The sequence below is a fragment of the Argopecten irradians genome, chromosome 15 (genome assembly GCF_041381155.1).
Source record: "Argopecten irradians isolate NY chromosome 15, Ai_NY, whole genome shotgun sequence".
In the NCBI taxonomy this organism is placed as follows: Eukaryota; Metazoa; Mollusca; class Bivalvia; order Pectinida; family Pectinidae; genus Argopecten; species Argopecten irradians.
The window spans coordinates 24,030,393-24,052,978 of NC_091148.1; the positions used below are offsets into that span (position 1 = coordinate 24,030,393).

Consider the following 22,586-nt stretch of genomic DNA (forward strand, 5'->3'; position numbering starts at 1 on the left):
TGGGTGTCATAATTGTAAATATAATACAATAACCTTTCAATAATTTTTATTTTCATATATCATTCTAATGTAAATATATGGATTGAATGTATTTTTCTACTTTTCATAGCGGCTATGAATAGCAGAAGCTATCTACATATCTTCCGAGGAGCTTTAACGCGCTCCAAGGTATATGCAGATAGCTTCTGTTATTCATAGCCGCTATGAAAAGTAGAAAAATACATTCAACCCCTATATATTGGTGGTTTAACCCGATTCCATTTTCATACTACATGTGTAAATTGCATTCGTAGAAGTTGGTTGGTTGATTGAATATGTCTAACGTTATATAAATAGCTAGAGTTATTTAAGGACGGCGTCTAGTAAATACAATGTGTGTTTTGAGACAAAAAAAGTATTGACCTGAAGGCAAAAAAGTGTGTGTTTTGAGACTGAAGGCAAAAAAAGTATTGACCTAGATCTAGTCTACAAACCATTCAATGTCGACATAACTAACACTGTCCCCTCTATGTTCATGTCCTCCGAGTGTCACTGAAGACAATACAAAACACGTGTATAGACCTGGATCTAGTCTACAAACCATTCAATGTCGACATAACTAACACTGTCCCCTCTATGTTCATGTCCTCCGAGTGTCACTGAAGACAATACAAAGCACGTGTATAGACCTGGATCTAGTCTACAAACCATTCAATGTCGACATAACTAACACTGTCCCCTCTATGTTCATGTTCTCCGAGTGTCACTGTGAAGACAATACAAAACACGTGTATAGACCTGGATCTAGTCTACAAACCATTCAATGTCGACATAACTAACACTGTCCCCTCTATGTTCATGTTCTCCAAGTGTCCATCGTGTCTCCTTCATCTCACCATTTGTTGTTAGAATCAAAATTCTCCAAAACGGAATGAAGCTAGGGTCATTATCATCGAATTCCATCAAACGAAAGAACTGAGCAGCAATGTTACCATCAGTATTCACCTGTATGTTGTCCACGGTTACACTTAGAATCTCTGTTGGCGAAAGTTTGACAATACATCGTAATCTTGATCCGGCACGAACGGCGTCCAATAAGTACGATTTTGTCCCTTCAATAGCAGACCCACTAGAATCTGTGGTAAGAACAAGACCCCAGTTTCTAGTATCGACAAACCAGGAGGCTGCCGTGTTAGATTGTCCTTGTCCTATATTCTGTGAGGTACCACGCTGATATAGATCTGTGTATATCTCTCCACTAGTAGATATTCGGACCAGTTTAGATATGACAGCTCCTTCTTTTTGTATCGTTTCTGATTCTGATACTGCTTGGCTCAGAAGTTGGGCAGTGATGCTATCGTTGTTGATGATAATGTTATCTGCGTCCATCACATAACCGTCAAACATGATTCTCACCTTTCTGCCGTGTCTGATCATGTCTATCAGTTCTTGTTTAGATCCAACAAATGCATCACCATTGTTACCATGGGAAAAACTAAGAATCCAACAGTAGTCTACAAACCAGTTAATCTCAGCCGAAACTGAAAACCTTTGAGAGTGGGCTGTGTCAGCACCAATATGTGGTCGGGAAACTTCTCTGCTGCCAAAGGACGACGATAGTGTCATGTACCAATAGAAAGGCTGCGTATCCCATTCAGAGAAGTCGGAACGTCCTGACTTTGACGTCACTCTCCAAAACGACTGTGACGCTATACCACACCCAGTACTAATGAACTCGACGCGGTCAGCACTGAAAATAAAATTTGAAGATTCGTGCGGGTTTTCCACCATCCTTATATCTGCGCCTTTTTCTGCGGCATTAAAGAGATCAGTCATGTAACCACAGGCCGAGGAACCGTCACCATGGTTACAGTACACCGGGTTCATCTGAGAGGCCGTTTTCTGTAAACGTCTTAAAATGTATAGATATAGTATATCAGTAAAATATAAAAAATAAAAGATGAACAAACACATAAAAGGATTCCATATACTACGATAAAACATTTGTTTCATACCTCGATAATTTTAAAACCCGTTATCGTGACGTCACAATAGAGAAGTCAACGTTGCTTATTAATTTTGGTTATTTCTTGAAAAATAATTACAAGTATTATTTACTGTCATTGAGTTATAAAATAGATTTGTTTGCAAAACTTCATTCAGGTATAGTTTTGGATTTGGATTTGGTTTGAAAACAGAGAAAAAATTTAAAAATATTTCGTTGTAATTACCTGCTGAACCAAACGGAATGCGTCTCTGTTGGTGATGTGGATGTCGGATTTTCGGCCTCACCAAGATTAACCTTGCCCCAGTGTACCTTTCCATGGTCGCATACCTTAACAAACTCCCAGTACATACTAGGTTCAAATGTGTCCCAACTGCTCTTGGAGAGAACGAATACAGAAGAAGTACAGATGACCCCACCTTTTGTTATGACGTCATCAACCTCAAGGTAAAGGTCAGGCGGTAGGTGTATCCGCATATCGTCACCCCGTAAGGTCGCCGACGACACCTCAGCCTTGGTACCATATAGGACACGTCCGTCAGCCTCCACCTCGAACAACTTATCCCATGATTCATCGCAGATCGCTTCAATAAACAAATGGAAGTGTCATACACTATAAATCCATCCACATTCTCGATACTCCATAGGTTCCGATCACGTACGATCTCTTGACCCATGACACATCTCATAGTAAAAATGAAGTCAACACAGTAATTTAGTCCTTTGATGCTCAATAAGAGAGCCGTATAACGGTACACTGTGATTGAATGTGTGGCTTTGAAGTCGAGCGTCGTTCTCTCTGTAGTCTTCAAAGGAAATTTTTGCTGGCTTGTGATTGGTTTTTAGATTTTTTGTCCTCCGGGCTGCCTTCAGTTTTACTATATACAACTCAAAATTTGCCAAGGATCACTTTTATTTCGCAGTATATCAAACTTATTTTATTGTACACTATTCATAAAAATAATTTAATGGTGGCTTTAAGATGTCTAAACACAGGTTCCAACAGCAAAAACTATGGAATTTCCACGAGTACTCCATGCATTACTCCCCCCCCCCCAAAAAAAAAAAAATAATGAAAAAATAGGACAATGGGAGCGAAAACACAAATTCACGTTAAAAACAGTTTTCTCGTGTAATTTTCATTTCAGTATCTTGTGTTGCGTCCTTTAGCTTCAATAACACTGCGACATCGCCTACGCATGCTCGCAATTAAGTTTCCGATTTTGCGGGGATGGATGCCCATTCCTCTCGCAGAGCCGTTCCAAGTTCTGGCAATGACTTTGGCTGGTTAACGCGAGAAGAAATGGAATCCTGTAGCATATCCCGCTTGTGCTCTATCGGATTTTGGCCAGTCCATAAAGTCGTTTCGTAATGACGTAGAATTGCTAAACCTCTGACGACGAGCTCCAAATGGTAATTATCGAACGCGTAGACTGGTCTGCTCTTTCCTTGAATCTAAATCTGATAGAGCACATGTGGGATATTCTACATTAATCCATTTCTTTCCGCGTATACCAGCCCAAGTCACTCCAAAACATGGAACGGCCCTGCAAGAGGAATGGGCATCCATCCAGCAAAACCGGATTTAATTGCGAGCATGCGTCGCCGAGTTATTTAAGATAGGGGACGTCACACAAGATACCGAAAAGAAATTTACAATAGAAAACTGTGTTTAACGCGTATTTCATTTTCGCACCCATTTTGGTGTTTTTGACATTTTTTGGGGAAGCTCTGTTTCGCAAGTAATGTATCGAACAATCGTGAAAATTTCATCGTTTTTCTGTTGGAACCTTAGCTTAGACATCTTAAAGACACCATTTAAGTATTTTTATGAATATTTTACAATGAAATAAATTTGACATACTAGAAAGTAAAAGTGATCGTTAGCAAATTTTGAGTACTATATGAGATAGTCCAGGGGTGTAGAGATCGTAAGTGATCGAAACCCCTGCAGTATCGAGGATGCTCCATTCATTGACCACTGTAAACGTGGCTATTTTTGTGAGTGCTTATTTCCGCGATTTTCATCCATAAAATTTTCGCAATGTTGTTATTTTCGCAATAGGTACACTTTTATACTTTCAACAAAAACGTTTATAATTTCCGCGATCAAGTGATCTTCGCGTAGTTAACGAAAAAATTCCGTTGCGTAAATTTTCAAGATTACAGTATGTCATCGAATGAAGATTCTGTGTTCGACAACCGATGAAACATGTACTTTAATCATTTGGTGTAAAACAAAAGAATAAAGACATCGCACGAATGTGATTGGTCAGTTTTTTTATCACATGGAATTCCCTCAGTTGATATAACGACAGTGATAGTAATCCTGGAATATTGAGGATGAATGATAGTTCTCTTTGTTCACTTTCATGTAATTGTTTGTGTTGCAGGGCGCAATAAATCATGTACATTTACTCATTGTCTCTGTTAGGGATCGAACTCGGGCCCTCTGGCTTACTACATCCGTATATTATCGATTAAAAGAAGTTCTCACAAGCCGAGAGGTATACTGTGACTAGGACTCACCCATCCTCGATACTCAAGGTGGTGTTGTAACCACTCCATGACTCTCCTAACTCACAGTAAAAGTGATTGCAGTTCAGGAGACAAAAAATCAATCAGTGGCCTGCAAACGTCCTTTGAAGATTACAGAGAGAGAATCGTCTAACGTCAAAGGCACACAGTGTACCGTTTTTTTAATTCTTTTAATGTACATAACATGCATCAAAGAACCAAATTACCTGTGTCTTCTGTTGCCTTCAGTTTTGTTATGACATATTTCAGGGATGGATACAACGACAGTGATAGTAACCCTTGGAGTATAGAGGATGGCACTTACCAGAGTTGGGAAAAATATAAGAAATACATCCATCCGTTATATTTTTGACTTCAATTGAAAGGTTCTCTGTGTATGTTTAGATAACGACATTAAACATGGAATTTCAGGGAATCACGATCTATTTGTTACGTTATTTTGTACACCTTCATGCCATTAGTTCATTTGTTGCTCAAGCTAGTGTGACATATCATATAAAATGATAAACGCACTTTTTTCGTCTTGCATATTTCACGGAATTTCTTTCAGAAAGAAATGCGACTTGACTTAACTTCATAAAATCATGACAATGCTTGCTCGAAATGACAGATTAGAGATAAAAGTGCGATCACCGCGTCGGATTATTTCTGAAGGTGATTGCGGTGATTTGCCACCCTCAACCGCCACCGAGAATCCACCGAGATCCCTCGTGACGACCATGTTACCATGATCTGTGTTTATTGTGAGCCGTAAAAACCGCGATGATCCTGTTGACACTCGTTATGACCGGCCGTTACGATCGCGGTGGATCAAAGGGGTCATCAAGACACGCGATGCCCACAGGAACCGCGATGATCCTGTTGACACTCGTTATGACCGGCCGTTACGGTCGCGGTGATCAAATGGGTCATCAAGACACGCGATGCCCACAGGAAACGCGATAATCCTGTTGACACTCGTTATGACCGGCCGTTACGGTCGCGGTGATCAAATGGGTCATCAAGACACGCGATGCCCACAGGAACCGCGATGATCCTGTTGACACTCGTTATGACCGGCCGTTACGGTCGCGGTGATCAAATGGGTCATCAAGACACGCGATGCCCACAGGAACCGCGATGACGAAACTCTAGCGATACATTGGCATCATTTCGATCATTTCCTGATTACTACGCGTCGCGCTAAATCACCGCGATGGAGGGATCACTTAGGATTTCTGTGGTCCGATATATATCATACATACTCATGCATACATAGACATGCATACTCACACATATTCTTCTTTTGTACATGACCCTCGCGGATGTAGACATCTTCTGTAGACGCTTCCTGATTATTTGCACGTGCGCACTCTCCAGTTGCAGGATCGAAGTTTGCCACCACTCCACCGGTGTGTTGTAATAAAGCGAGACATTGTATGGTGCTATTTACGATTGTGATATTATAGATATTAGTTCCGCTATCATCTCCTCCTTGGCTACACCTTCCGGGACCTATGGTCGGCTCTATCCGTCCTAACTTCCACTTTTGCTCCACCATTATTGGATTACATTTACCTATATCACAAAAAAAATAAATACTAAAATAGATGATAAAATCTGTAAAAATGTATACCTACGTATACCAGTGAATAAATACTTTAATAAGCAATTAAATTAATCAATATTTATTTGTTTGGATAATTCTCATATTATATTTATCTTATGTACTAATAACTGCAATAAGCTTACTAGTTTGTTATACTATATTACTATTTCACTACTATAACATTATTCTGTCCATTCAGTGCCAAACATAAACACTTTTAAAAACAGACTTGATAAATTCTTTAGTAAACATGATATTATTTATAACTATAGGGCAAACATGCCATAACCGGAAAATGAACTGTAATGTAATTAACTTTTATCATTAATTTTAGTCCAGTGTAGAGGAACAAAATGTGTTCCTGTATTGGACAACTACTATCATACTATACGATAATTTAACCTTCACTGTATCTGTAAGATTCGTTTCCTCCTACATTAGTGCCTTTCAAATAATATTTTGATTAGTAATTTTTTACAGTGCTTTTAAAATCATTTAATTATCAGCTAATCAGCGAATTTTAATCAATATGTTGCACAGTACCTTCATGCTAACTAGACATTCGCTATACCTAATTTACACTTCATATTCTCTCTGGCATTTCACAACGTGGATTTTTATAAAATTTATATTTCAATATAATTCTTTTAAATGCTGGAAAAAAGATACTTATTACGTTATCGACATACAAGGTTTATCAAAGACTAGCAATTTTCAGCATTGACAACACAAAAACAAAAAGAACATAGGATAATTAACGAGAGAATTAGCAACCGACGAAAAATATTAATGTTGTGTCAATACAAAAACATTTTCAAAACGAGCTTCAACTGCACTAAAAGAATTTTTTCAATTAGATCGGCAATAACTTGGAAGAAATTACCAGAATAACAATTCGACAAAAAACATTAACATGTTTAAAGATTAGTGGGGTCGGTACTGGAAAAGAACTGTGTTTTTTTATCAAAGAGCCGGTGTTACGCTAAAAATGGACTTCCGATGAAAATTAACTGACCCCGAATCAACGTTGAAAACTGACCCCGAATGCTGTTGAAAATTGAACATGCCGTTGAAAATTGATGTTCCAAGGGTCAATTCTCAACGGCAGGTCTGTTGAAAAATGACCGTGGGTCTTTCCAAGCAGTCATATATAACACATGATGAATTTCAACCGAGTCAAATTGCAAACCAAAGTGATATTAAAAGATTTGACAGTACCCATCTACATTTATCCAGAGATTTGTACATTGATAGACTTATTGACATAGCGAACCAATCTGAAGAAATCATTACTTGGTATAGAATTATGTTAATGAACAGAGCCAGGGATAATAAACAGTGTCCTAAAGGAAAATTAGCTAAAAGAAAAACGACAGCTGAGAGCACCGCATGCTTCAAATATGCGAAAGATTGCTATATTATTCAAATGTTCATAGACGGGGAAATAGAAGACGTGTTCTGCAAATTAAAGGTAAATCAGTAACGGAGGCCCCCGAAGGGAACGGTCCGACACAAACCCAACAGTCAATGGCGAGTGGGGATACTTCACCCTCGAGTACCTCTGGTCAACCAAACAGAACGCAATTACGGGAAATAGGACTCAACCAAATGTCTGTTGTAGAAATAAACTCGAAAATGCAATCTCTCTGAGAGCGTGTTGTTTCTGTAAAACCAAAAAAATGATTGCATATCAAAACGAACGACAGGACGCAATTAACACCATAAATGGACGGGAAAAAACCCCACATAAACAGTGTAAAATTTGAGAATGAGCAATTGGAAGTAAAGTTAAGCTCCCCCAGCATCCGAACGGAACATATAAACAGATAGATTCTCCGAAATCATACGCCGAGATCGTCAACGGACCTAACACCGCGAATACCCCTTCCGTACCCCAAGAAGAACACAATGTTTTGAAGCAATATACAGGGAAACAACGACCAGCGTCGTAGTCAAGATCCAAATGTTAACAATATATGCTTCAGGTGAGAAAGGATTTTTTGATTCGACACAAATGGTTAATTCACGACCGACTGTAAACCAAGATATAGAGAACAATGAAGAGGATATTTTTGTGGGGGTTGAGCACAGGGACTTGTAACGTAGGTTGTGAGAAATTCTGCTGTGTATACATGTGTACGATATACTATATAAAAGTACAAGGGAACCAACGGCTCGCTTGGAAGAGGTACGCCTGCCTCTACAAAAGTCGCCCGTATTCCGTCAAACATTGATAAATATGTACATAAATTTTCGACATGGAAAACACAACTTTTAAACACGAAATAATATATTAACATACCTTTATTTCACTATAAACGTGGAAAATGCAGTCAGATATCACCGATGTCGTTTTGCCTGTCCAGTAAAATCTAGGTCAAAAGCACTCATATTCCCTTGTAACAAATTTTGTATGCATTCATTTCACTTTCTGGTGATATTTTCCCATTGCAAATACAAATATCTCTAACTCTTTCATTAATCCAATCCAACAGCTAAAAGCGAGGAATCACACTTTTTTTATCCAGCACTCGACTCTTGTTCGTATAATCCGCCATATTGTAATTGATGATGGGTGCCTTTTTGGTGTACTCGCCCTTACCCGATACTACACTGAAATTCTGTACTCAGACTTTGTACAAATTAAGTTTCACGGTTTATGTTCTTAGAAGAACCTTTATTTGAGATGCATATATCATTAATTGAAGAATCTAACTTAAATGGAGACTCTAATGTTGTACTTGACCGTTACCACATTGATATTGTAGCGTTTAGTGTACAGACACCGGGTATATGGTGTTTCCAGTCCGGGTCCGGGTATGGGGTACACAATATCCACACAAACGTGTTTAACCTAGATTTCAGTGGACAGGCAAAACGACATCGGTGATATCTGACTGCATTTTCCACGTTCATAGTGAAATAAAGGTATGTTAATATATTATTTCGTGTTTGAAGTTGTGTTTTCCATGTCGAAAATTTATTTAAGAATATATTGGTATTAAATATGTACATATTTATCCATGTTTGACGGAATACGGGCGACTTTTGTAGAGGCAGGTGTACCTCTTCCAAGCGAGCCGTTGGTTCCCTTGTCCTTTTATATAGTATATAGTACACATGTTTACACAGCAGACTTTCTCACAACCTACGTTACAAGTCCCTGTGATTGGGACGACCACAACATTTCGATATTACAATCGGAATAGGTGAAAAATATTATAACAAACAGGACGGAGGGGAATACATCAGTACGGTTATTTGCTAGTTGAAAGGCACTGCGTCCGCAAAATTTCGGACGTGAAGAGCGATCCTGAAAAAATAAGGATCCTAATTCGGATACAATAGAAATGCGATGGTGGGCACTGGGAACACAACAATGACAATCGGCACATATAGACAGGACGAGGGGAATAATGGTATGATACCAATTTCGCCATACTTACACTGGATAATGACTACGTCTACTTACACTGGTACAGTCTAAACCGAGAGTCGCGGCGTATATTCCGGTCTGGAATTTGAGAGGAATTATGTCATCCGCAATGTGTCTTGATGAACTATTGAATCAACGAAAAACTGATATTGTCGTTATTACAGAACATAAGCTTAGCATACATTCCTTGTCATTTCTAGACTCCATCCATTGCGATTATTTGGCTCTACCGTCTGTCAATTTAGAAGACGTGGATCGTACACGAGGAGGGGTTTGCTATTATGTTAATAGAAAGTGGGCTTACAACGTACACGACATTGAGGAGAAGGGTTAGAAACTAACGTACACGACATTGAGGGTATAGAAAGTGGGCTTACAACGTACACGACATTGAGGGTATAGAAAGTGGGCTTACAACGTACACGACATTGAGGGTATAGAAAGTGGGCTTACAACGTACACGACATTGAGGGTATAGAAAGTGGCTTACAACGTACACGACATTGAGGGTATAGAAAGTGGGCTTACAACGACATTGAGGGTATAGAAAGTGGGCTTACAACGTACACGACATAGGGATTGAGGGTATAGAAAGTGGGCTTACAACGTACACGACATTGAGGGTATAGAAAGTGGGCTTACAACGTACACGACATTGAGGGTATAGAATGTGGGCTTACAACGTACACGACATTGAGGGTATAGAAAATAATAGGATTGTAGGGATGACTTTAACGGTAAATGGTAGCACCCTAATATACATATTTGGAGTGTATATGCCAAGTGATAACACTGAAACTGATTTCTAGAAAGAAAAACAGGAAATCGCAAGTATGCAAAAAATTGGCGGTTGATCATTATGTTTGTAATCAACCAAAGGCCGTCACGAATGGTTTTGCGGAATACTTTGAGCATATATATACTGCCAAGGGAATTTTTACAGATCGATATTTTAATGGTCAAATAAAAGAACACCCAATAGCTGTTCCGTCATTTTCTTTTCGTGAAATAGAAGCTGCAATTGAAATTTGAAATTATTTTAAGTACCCGGCGTCGATGAAGTGAATAACGAGCATCTTCGATATGGTGGGAGACAAAATATTCTTATGATTATGAAGTTGTTCACCGCAATAAAGTCTCAAGGATACGTGCCGAAGACATGGAGGATGGGCGTGGCCATACCAATTTATAAAAGGAACAATAAACCTCGTGACAGCCAGGATAGCTACAGGCCGGTCTCCCTACTTCCGGTCTTGTATAAACTGCTAGAAAAAGTGATATACGAGCGATTGTTAGCGCAGTGTGAAATGTCGAATACGCCTTTTCCGCAGCGACAACAACAAGGATTTTAACGCCGTCTGGGATGTATCACAACGTCATTTAGCGTTCAAGAAACAATTCTCGCTAATCTGGAACAAAACAGTAAAACGTACGTGGCATTTCTAAACACGAAAAAAGCATTTGATTCGGTGTGGCATGGAGCTCTGATGTACAAGCTAAAGCGTATGGGCATAACGGGATCTCTATTAAACGTTATCAATTCCGCTTATACTGATATCAAAAGTTGGGTATGTGTGAATCAAGTGCGCTCATATTGGTACAACGTGCGCTCGGGAGTCCGGCAAGGTGGGGTACTCTCCGGATTTTTGTACCTAACCTTTATCAATGACCTCTTACAACAACTAGAAGAACTGAAATGTGGTGCTATGATCTACGATATCAATTGTGGCAATCCAACCCTTGCTGATGACATGACACTCATTGCAACAAGCCCAAAGGCTATCCAAGATATGTGGCATCAGATTAAGCTCAACGCTGGAGATATCAGTATAATTACAGCAAATGCTCAGTTGTTGTCTTCAGAAACGAGATAAACCACATCAGATACAATGGTGGATGGGTGACGAACTGATACCGATACGGGATGTTCAGGAGCACTTTGGAATCCCGCTTGACTCGAAAATGCGATTTACAACTAAAATAGAAAAATCTTGTGGAAAAGGGAGAAATGCGGTGAACGCTTTTTCCTGAATTGGTAACGATCTCACAACGATTAATCCATCTACCGTGACAAAATTATACAAATCAGTAGTACTACATAGCGCCTTATATGGTTGCGAATTTGGAATAACATGTTAAATATGGATTACGTACAAATAGCTCAATTTCAACATTATGTAGCCAAACGGATACTTGGTCTTAAAAAGCAAACCCGTTCAGACATGGTAGAAAGTCTCATCGGAACACATCGAATGTCGGCCGAAATTGATAAAAGGAAACTCATGTTTTTTTGTCTGCTAGTTTCACTTCCGCCAACGTCACAGGCAAAGCAAATATTCATTCGACGCGTCAGCGTTTATAGGCACAGCGGATTTATACCGGATGTGTTAACATTATCTGATAAAAACAATCTGTTAGAATTTCTTTTTAAGTACATAAACTATGGATATTTCCCGAACAAAGCAAAGTGGAACTCCATTGTTAAAAAAATTGGCTCAAAATATGAGAACACAGAGCTTCAACTTCGATTAAGCAGGGATAGAGACTTTGTAAGGTTTAAATGCATACTCAACACATACAAAACGCATTATGCTCTGCTAAATATAATCAGAACAACCGAACACTTGAATTTCGTGAGACATGTTATGAAAAAACTGGTGTGTGTTCCATACAGATGTAATAAGAGTGTGTGTATCGTGTGACGAATTATATCGGGATGCTGTGATACTCATCTAGTAATGCAATGTTCAGCCACTCAAATATTCAGAGATACATACTTTAGCATTTTACAGGAAACTTATCACGAACTCGCTACATACCTCTCAAACTTCCATGAGGAACAGATGTTACATATATTACTAGGTAGGACGCCTCGGATTTATGAACACCTGGGTATTCCGGAGGAACGAATACATGAACTCCAAGTGTTAGGAACATGCTTTCTATGCCACTGTATCCCATTTAAAACTGACTTTGATGTTTTATATCACCGCTATATGCCTCTCTAAATAGTGTTACTCGTGACTGGGAAATTTAATAATTAATATTTAGAAGTTTCTATTACTATATAATTATATAGAACCTATTCAGTTTGATTTCACAGATATTTTCCTGACTCTTGAAGATTCGAGCTATTTATGGCCTATACTTTAACTAATGTCATATACAATATCTTGAATGATTCGAGTTATATATTAGCTATACTGTCTTTCTATTGATGATTATTTAAAATTGTTCTTGTGGTATGAATTAACAACATGATTGAGTCTCTATGCTATTGTAGTCAACTTGATACCATACATCAAGAACGTATATATGTATAATACTAGTAATTTATAAAAATGATCTTGATAAAACTTGATATTTAATACCAGAATCCTCATAATGTATATATTCAACTGAACATGTATTAATGACTATAGCTTCAAATGTATATATTTACCTTGTATTTAATAAATTTATCTTGTATTTAATCTTTGTATCTCAGTTTTGATGTGGCAAAATCTAAACAGATTGTCTGATGAAAAATGACCGTAGCACATGAGCTGTTGCACAATTTATTTCAGAATATTTTATTATATTGGACAACATGCAACATGCCTATACACACCCTCTCCCTTAATATTAACAGTACACAAATAAAAAGAGATGGGAAGTGATTCATACTTTAACCATAGATTTTCAGAAAAATATCGTTCATCTTTTTAATTGTTCTTACCTTTTCTTAAAAGCAAAATGAATAAATTTACTAGCATTTTGTAATTCTTTAACGGTTTTTACGCTTAAAAATTTAACTTATTCAAAAAAAACTTTGGTCTTCTATAATAATATTTCTTAACATAGATTTGGCGTAAATCTACATAATAAGGACATTATAGTTTAAAATGATATTCATCACCAAGTTCACTTGAATCACAACATGTACACAATCTATTCTCTCGTGATTTATTTTGTTTTCTTCCATTTTCAATATTTGAATTGTGTGACGAAAGTCTTATTTTAAACATCTTTTACATCCCGTGTCAATAGGTTTTGTTCAATAAAATTGTAAACAAAAATTGTCTACTAAATGTTTAAAAACTATACAGTATGTTTTGTGTACCTCGTGTTGTATTATTTACATTGTTAATAATCTCTAATTTCATTCCAGAGGTATGCTAATCCATTTTTACTAGTTCATGTTTAATGTAAATAATCCACTCATTATTTTTTTCAATCCTATTATCTAAACATTCTTTTGAAATAAAGTTAGAAGTAACTTTTATTTTTATCCTATACTCCAAAATTCTTGTTTTTCTGGCTACAAAGATAACCTTTCTAATTCTAAATGTACAAAATTATTACATGTTTTTTTTATTGATAGGACCGCGGTGGCCGAGTGGTTAAGATGTCTCGACATATTACACAAGCCTTCCACCTCTGGATCGCAAGTTCGAATCTCACGTGGGGCAGTTGCCAGGTACAGACCGCTGGCCGGTGGATTTTCTCCGAGAACTCCTGCTTTTCTCCACCAATAAACCTGGCACGTCCTTACTTGACCCTGACTGGTAATAGGACGTAAAACAATACAAACCAAACCTAACTAAGTAAGGCCTTGGTCCGATGGCACTGTTCTGCACTTATTTGCTTCATAATATCGTTAATATCGTAACAATAAAAATTACAAAATGGAATCTTGGCGTTTGAAAATAATGACCTTGAATTTTGACATTCATTTTTTCTAAAGTTAGATAAAAAACATCGAGTCGACTTGGGCGAGTCATTGGGAACGCGTTGTCGAGATCTAGTTTGTAGCGTTGGGTTACGGAATGATAAACGAGTTCTAATGGGGTCACTTTTCAACGGGGTCCATTTTCAACGGGCCGGTGCGCTTAAAGTTCAGTTTTCAACGGCAATCGGGGTCATTTTCCAACGTTGAAAAATGACCCGAGGTCAAACGGGGGTCCATTTTCAACGTTACACCGGTATCACTTAATTGTTGAAATTTACTATAAATTTTGAATATTGTATATATGTAACATGAATTGTACTATCTAAAATGTCATGACTTTATACAACTGAGTCTGGTTTAGAGGATTTACACACACAAGTCTTTAATCGGAAACAAACTTATCTTATAATGTAGCTATTAACTCGGACAAAAAAAGTGCGAAACATACATCATGTGAACAAGGTAATGACATATGAGATCACTTAATTAACTAATTTGATCACATAACTATACAAGTTTCACAAAGGAAAAGTTATGTGATAAATTCCATAGCGGTTACTGATTCTCTTTTATGGCGAACAAATATTAAAATGCAAACTGTAGCGGTTAGCTCCTAAACTTGGCATCAACACAAAACTTAAAATATATGAAGAGTAGGTAGAGGAAATCTGAAGTATCCGGATTAAAACCGACACCTACACTAAGTATATTCCAAAGTTTCAAAATGATTTACGATTAGATTAAGGATGGGTATTTTTCAATAGATTTAATTTTATAAAACAGTTGAAAAAGTATATTTTTTTAAATATTATAATATCTCTATGTATATATCATCTGCATATGAAAAAAATACACTGTTTTATTTTTTTTTCCATCACAAGGACATTCTACATTTATTTATTCTATCATCTTATCATATTGTTTAGCAATTAAAAAGATATGATATTTGTTACAGCATTAAAGAAGACAAAAAAATCTACCTGACGCAATCAGGAAAGATAAAATCCACAATAAACAAGTTACCATTAAGAAGCAGAACATTGTTCATCATCTGCGAAAATAAAAAAAAACCTTACCTGACGTAATCAGGAAAGATAAAATCCCTCCTAAACATAATAAAGGTAAGGAACTGATCATTGTGTATCCTCTGCGAGTCCCAGTCGACTGTCGCTTGTCTCCCCGATAGTACAGACTACAGACAACTCCTGCGTACAATGAGCTCTGCTTCACTTTGATCAATAAAGTTCGTTAAAGCGTTTGTCTTGCGTTATAAATAACAAATGAGGGGCAAATGCAATGACAACAGCATTTTAAAATATAATTGTTTAAAAACAAAATATGCTGGAATCGCTTGGCAAACAGAAATCTTGTTTTTAGAACAATCAGAAACCAAGCAGCCTATTAGACGTTGTAGGATCCTATAGGCCTAGGCCTGTGTACATAAAGTAGACATCTACTGTAGACCACACATACTGTAGACCACATACTCTAGAAACGCACTGTATACCACATACTGTAGACCACACATAATGTAGACCACATACTGTAGACCACATACTGTAGTAGATCACGCATACTATAGACCAAATACTGTAGAAAGGCACTGTATACCACATACTGTAGACCACACATACTGTAGACCACATACTGTAGACACATACTGTAGACCACACATACTATAGACCAAATACTGTAGACCACACATACTTTAGACGACACATACTGTAGACCACACATACTGTAGACCACATATTATAGACCACATACTGTAGACCACATACTGCCATACATACCTTTAGACTACATACTTTAGACCACACATACTGTAGATCATACATACTGTAGACCACACATTCTGTAGATCACATACTGTGATCACACATAATGGAGACCACACATACTGTGGATCACACATACTGTAGACCACATACTGTATACACCACATACTGTAGACCAAATACTGTATACACCACATACTGTAGACACATACTGTAGACCACACATACTGTAGACCACAGATACTGAAGAACCACACATACTGTAGACCACACATACTGTAATCAACACATACTGTAGACCACACATACTGTAGACCACACATACTGAAGACCACGCATACTGTAATCAACACATACTGTAGACCACACATACTATAGTCAACACATACTGTAGACACATACTGTAGACACATGCTGTAGACCACATACTGTAGACCACATACTGTAGACCACACATACTGTAGACCACATACTGTAGACACCTCACATACTGTAGACCACATACTGTAGACCACATACTGTTCATACTGTAGACCACATACTGTAGACCACACATACTGTAGACCACACATACTGTAGACCACACATACTGTAGACCACACATACTGTAGACCACACATACTGTAGATCACACATACTGTAGACCACACATACTGTAGACCACACATACTGTAGACCACATACTGTAGACACACATACTGTAGACCACATACTGTATACACCACATACTGTAGACCACATACTGTAGACCACACATACTGTAGACCAAATACTGTAGACCACAATACTGTAGACCACATACTGTAGACCAAATACTGTAGACCACATACTGTAGATCACACATACTGTAGACACACATACTGTAGACACATACCTAACCACATACTGTATGCACCACATACTGTAGACCACATACTGTAGACCACATACTGTAGATCACACATACGTAGACCACATACTGTAGACACCTCACATACTGTAGACCACATACTGTAGACCACATATTGTATACACCACATACTGTAGACCACACATACTGTAGACCAAATACTGTAGACCACATACTGTAGATCACACATACTGTAGACCACATACTGTAGACCACATACTGTATGCACCACATACTGTAGACACATATTGTAGACCACATACTGTAGATCACACATACTTTTTTTTTTTTTTTAGAAAATAAATATTATTTTCATAAGATGTGGACAGATATAAATCCTAATAAATTAGTTTAAGATATGTGACAATATGCGCATTAGAATACAGTTAAACCCCGTTATTGCATTAAATTTGCCGTAACACATTTTTATTTACAAATCAGAGAACGTTCCAACGCCAAAATGTTACTTTACCAGGTAACATTTGTAATACATGTATGAGCAAAGCACCATTAAACATTAATAATCTATTTAACACATTAAATTAAATAAAGAAAGTCATGATTATTTGAACTTGATGATGTATTTACAATGTATATTATGTTTTAAAATAACATCATCTAATGATTAATTAATTCTAAACGAAAGAATGAAGGCACTCCTTCATAAGACCTGTTATGTAACAGAAGGGGAAAAACTAAAACACATTAGCACGAACATCAACATCATCTGCCATACAACCCTCAGGAAAGCCGACTCAAGTCGCATTCTGAACATGACGACAAGTAACGTAACAAGAGCTACAAGACATACGAGAAGTAATGTAGATCACTGAGACAAATCTTAGGACAATGGGGATGGGGGAGTGGGAGTTATGAGAGATAAAACGTTGTAATAGAATGGACTAGATACTGTATGATTGTGTAACGTTGTAATTGATAATTTGTAATACTTTCCTTGGTTTACAGTCTAGTAATACCATTCATTTGATTAACCAGATCAAAACAAGAAATCATCAAAAGGGCTCAGTTTCAATCATACCAATATAATCATTAATACCGGTATGTTAAAACCATAGTTTAAAATTAAAACAGTGTGTATAAATTAAACTGTCAAACGTGGTACGTGCATTAAAAAATATATAATATTTCGTTTTATTATCATACGGACTAGATTAGAGTATGCGTTCTTTAAATCATGCTAAATTAAGGCTATTTGTCTTTGATACTAAATAAATAAAGTGACATTTTTTTTACTCTATGTGTATTTCTAATGATGTTGGTTATGTGTTTTTTTATCTAAGACTGTTCTCTGCTGCTAAAGTCCTTCCCCACACAAGTCTCGTCGCCTACACTGGTTGTAGCGCTACCTATGCCTGTGTATTTGGCTACATCACTCAGACCTCGGACTCCAGCACTTTGACGTGTGCGGCCGACGAAACGTGGGCACTCAGTGGATTCAGGTGTGACCTCAAACGTTCGTATTGACATTAAAATTAACAAATTAAAATGTACTTCTTCCTTCCAATGGTCATGTATTATTCACGTCGACATTGCAATATATACAATAGTCAAGTAACTGTATATCAAATACAAATTAAGAGGTAATTATCAATATTAATTGATTAATGAATTTTGACAATACATTATTTTTTGTGTATAATGGTAATGAGAACAGGGACTCAATTATTATAAAAGCTATATATGGCTGAACGCATTATAGAGCTCACAGATCATTTTCACACGTTAACTTTACATTTGGTGATGTTGCAAAATCCGCCAACGCTAGGATTTCTTTCAAATTTTGCAGTGTTAAAGGTCTAGGTACGTTTCCACTTGATGTGTGCCCCAAATATTTGGCATGTTATCGAGCTTTTGTCCCACACTTTTAAATCATTTTAAAATCATGCCATAGGTATTATCTTTAAGCAGATTCTGCCAAGGTATTTTTAAGATAAAAACATGAAATCCAGGAAAATAGCTTTTCGAAGGCTTCGATGTAGCCATTGATTTTTTTTCTTAAAAGTCAACATATGGCCCAGATGATTTCAAATTCACAAATGACCACAGGTAACTTAATAAAACAAAAAAATATTGATATAATTTTGTAATCTAACATATACATGTATCCTATGAAATTAGTGTATTTATATTTTCCATAACAGCACAAAAACCATTAACAACTAGATATGCTCTTGCGTGAATAAATAGTTTTACATGTAGATATTAGATAATTATTGGAAAAATATATATTGACTCAAACTCAAAATATACAAAATAAGGTTATCTTTCCCCCTAATGTAGATAAAAACTATTTGAGATTAAATTAAAAATGAAATAGCGAAACAAAATAACATTCATTTTTTAAACAAAATTTGTTTAAACTAAACGAATTTCAACACCACAAAAGCTACAATTTTAATTTTGACCAATCAAGGGCCTTGATCAATGCCAAGTCAACAACGTATTTTAAAACTGTTGATATCCTATTCAGAATACCTCATAACCCATATGTACTAATTTTTACTTATATCTAAAAGAAATATTTAAATGTCAACCAATCAGAGTCGCCCATTTCGTTATCATGGAAACCAAGCATTTTGAAAGTGTTCCCGTGTTATTCAGCATACTTCATAACACCTATATTCCAATTTCCACTTAAATATGACAATATCTTTTCAACCAATTAGAGGCTTCCATGGCAACCAGATGTTTTGAAAGTCGTACATGTACCATGCTATACTGCATACCTCACAACCCTTATATACCAATTTTCGCGGAGATATGTGATATCGTCTAAATCTTACACAATCAGAGGCCACGATTTTGTTTCCATGACCAATATTTTCGAAAGTTTTTTTTTTTTTACAGGAAAAAATTTATTTCAGAAAAGAAATTGTACAACATGTATATGAATGGTATATAAATGCAAATTTTGTATAATAATCATATTTTCATCAATTTGTCACCAGTAATTCCCTTTAAAGATTAAACATATTGTAATAAAGTTGAAGTATTTGAATATATAAATTAAAAGTTTGTCTTATTGCAATATCATGACATTAAAAACATGTGATTTTGGATATTAAATCAAAAAATTTGAAGGGACATAACTCCGACAAAATGCGAATGAACTATGCAATGGATAAAGTACTATTTTTGCAACATATAAATAATACATAATATATTTTGACTTTTAATGTAGTTTTATAACGAATTTGTCGATGACCATAATAAAGCAAATCGAGATGAAAAAAAATATTGAGTCGATGAATAGTGTAAACCGGAAGAAGATACTGTAACTCTAATAACCGGAAATCATAACGAAAACAACATACACGTGTTTTTTCGTTGGAGGAGTGCTAGTGACAAAAGACACTCCAGTATCTGTGCGAAGTATTTGTAAGTATGTGGAGAAAATAATGGTTTGAGCAGATAACTATTTCAGGTGAGTATTATTTACGTCAGTATAAATAGTGTATTTTACTTAATATTGCACAAAAAAAATTATTACCAATATATTATGACACGTGTCGTTCTGTTAATCTTTTTCAGATGAAATGTACTGTAAAGGACAGCTACATGGAAAGTTATCAAGGACAGTGAAAATTATGTTGAAGGATTAGGAAGATTTGAGTGTGAATCTTGATGTCATTTTACTAAAAACCAACTGGATTTACTATGAAAGTTTCACAGAATATCGGAGTCGAGATTTATTCCGAGGATTTCACAAGCTGATTTTATGAACGTTGGGAGAGGTGATTTGTTGTACTTTATAGGTCATCTGACCCAAAGGGTCAGGCTGACCTATTGTCATCATGCACCGTCCGTCGTCGTGCGCCGACCGCCGTGTGCCGTGCGTAAACTTTTCATTTAAACGACTTCTTCTCAATAACCGGAAGGCCCAGGGTACTGATATTTGGCCTGTAGCATGCTGGGATGAAAGGCTACCAAGTTTGTTCAAATGAATGACCTTGACCTTCATTCAAGGTCACAGGGGTCAAATAAGCTAGAATTTTTAAAACAACTTCTTGTGAATAACTAAGAGGCATACAGACCTGATATTGGGCCCCTGACATGCTGGGATGAAGGGCTATTAAGTTTGTTCAAATGAATGACCTTGATCTTCAATCAAGGTAACAGGGGTCAAATAGGCCAAAATCCTTTAAAAAACTTCTTGTGCATAACTAAGGACCTAGATACCTGATATTGGGCCCATGATATTGGGCCCATGACATGCCAGGATGAAGGGCTATCAAATTTGTTCAAATGAATGACCTTGACCTTCATTCAAGGTCACAGGGGTCAAAAAGGCTAAAATCTTCAAACGACTTCTTCTCAAGAACCAGAAGGCCCAGGATAGTGATATTGGGCCTGTAGCATGCTGGGATGAAGAGCTACCAAGTTTGTTCAAATGAATGACCTTGACTGTCATTCAAGGTCACAGGGGTCAAATAGGCTAAAATTCTTTAAACAACTTCTTGTGAATAACTAAGAGGCCTACAGACCTGATATTGGGCCTCTGATATGCTGGGATAAAGGGCTACCAAATTTGTTCAAATGGATGACCTTGATCTTCATTCAAGGTCACAGGGGTCAAAAGGCTAAAATATTTAAACGACTTCTCAAGAACCAGAAGGCCCAGGGTACTAATATTTGGCCTGTAGCATGCTGGATGAAGGGCTACCAAGTTTGTTCAAATGAATGACCTTGACTGTCATTCAAGGTCACAGGGGTCAAATAGGCTAAAATTCTTTAAACAACTTCTTGTGAATAACTAAGAGGCCTACATACCTGATATTGGGCCTCTGATATGCTGGGATAAAGGGCTACCAAATTTGTTCAAATTAATGACCTTGACCTTCATTCAAGGTCACAAGGGTCAAATAGGCCAAATTATTTAAACAACTTCTTGTGAATAACTAAGAGGCTTAGATACCTGATATTGGGCCCCTGATATGCTGGGATAAAGGGCTAGCAAATTTGTTTAAATTAATGACCTTGATCTTCATTCAAGGTCACAGGGGTCAAATAGACTAAAATTATTTAAACAACTTCTTGTGAATAACTAAGAGGCCTACAGACCTGATATTGGGCCTCTGATATGCTGGGATAAAGGGCTACCAAATTTGTTCAAATGAATGACCTTGATCTTCATTCAAGGTCACAGGGGTCAAAAAGGCTAAAATTTTTAAATGACTTCTTTTCAAGAACCAAAAGGCTCAGGGTTCTCATATTATGCCTGCCACATGCTGGAATGAAGGGCTACCAAGTTTGTTCAAATGAATGACCTTGACCTTCATTCAAGGTCACAGGGGTCAAATAGGCTTAAATCTTTAGACAACTTCTTCTCAAGAACCGAAAGATCTAGGATGCTCATATTAGGCCTGCAGCATGCTTTGATGAAGGGCTACCAAGTTTGTTCAAAATAATGACCTTGACTGTCATTCAAGGTCACAGGGGTCAAATAGGCTAAAATCTTTAAATGACTTCTTTTCAAGAACCAAATGGCTCAGGGTTCTCATATTATGCCTGCCACATGCTGGAATGAATAACTACCAAGTTTGATAAAATGAATGACCTTGACATTCATCCAAGGTCACAGGGGTCAAATAGGCTATAATCTTTGTTGTATTGTTCCAATAGTCAGATGACCGTTAAAGGC

General features: G+C 37.0%; 1 protein-coding gene across 1 annotated transcript; it reads right to left on the minus strand.

Annotated features, from left to right (window-relative positions):
- Positions 1 to 416: 416 nt before the first annotated feature.
- On the minus strand, positions 417 to 6,062 carry LOC138308696 (uncharacterized). The gene is made up of 3 exons (XM_069249726.1): positions 5,795 to 6,062; positions 2,211 to 2,568; positions 417 to 1,891 (listed from the first exon to the last, which is right to left on the minus strand). The coding sequence occupies exons 1-3, from the start codon at positions 6,060 to 6,062 to the stop codon at positions 784 to 786; spliced, it is 1,734 nt and encodes a 577-aa protein (XP_069105827.1). The 3' UTR covers positions 417 to 783.
- Positions 6,063 to 22,586: the final 16,524 nt, after the last annotated feature.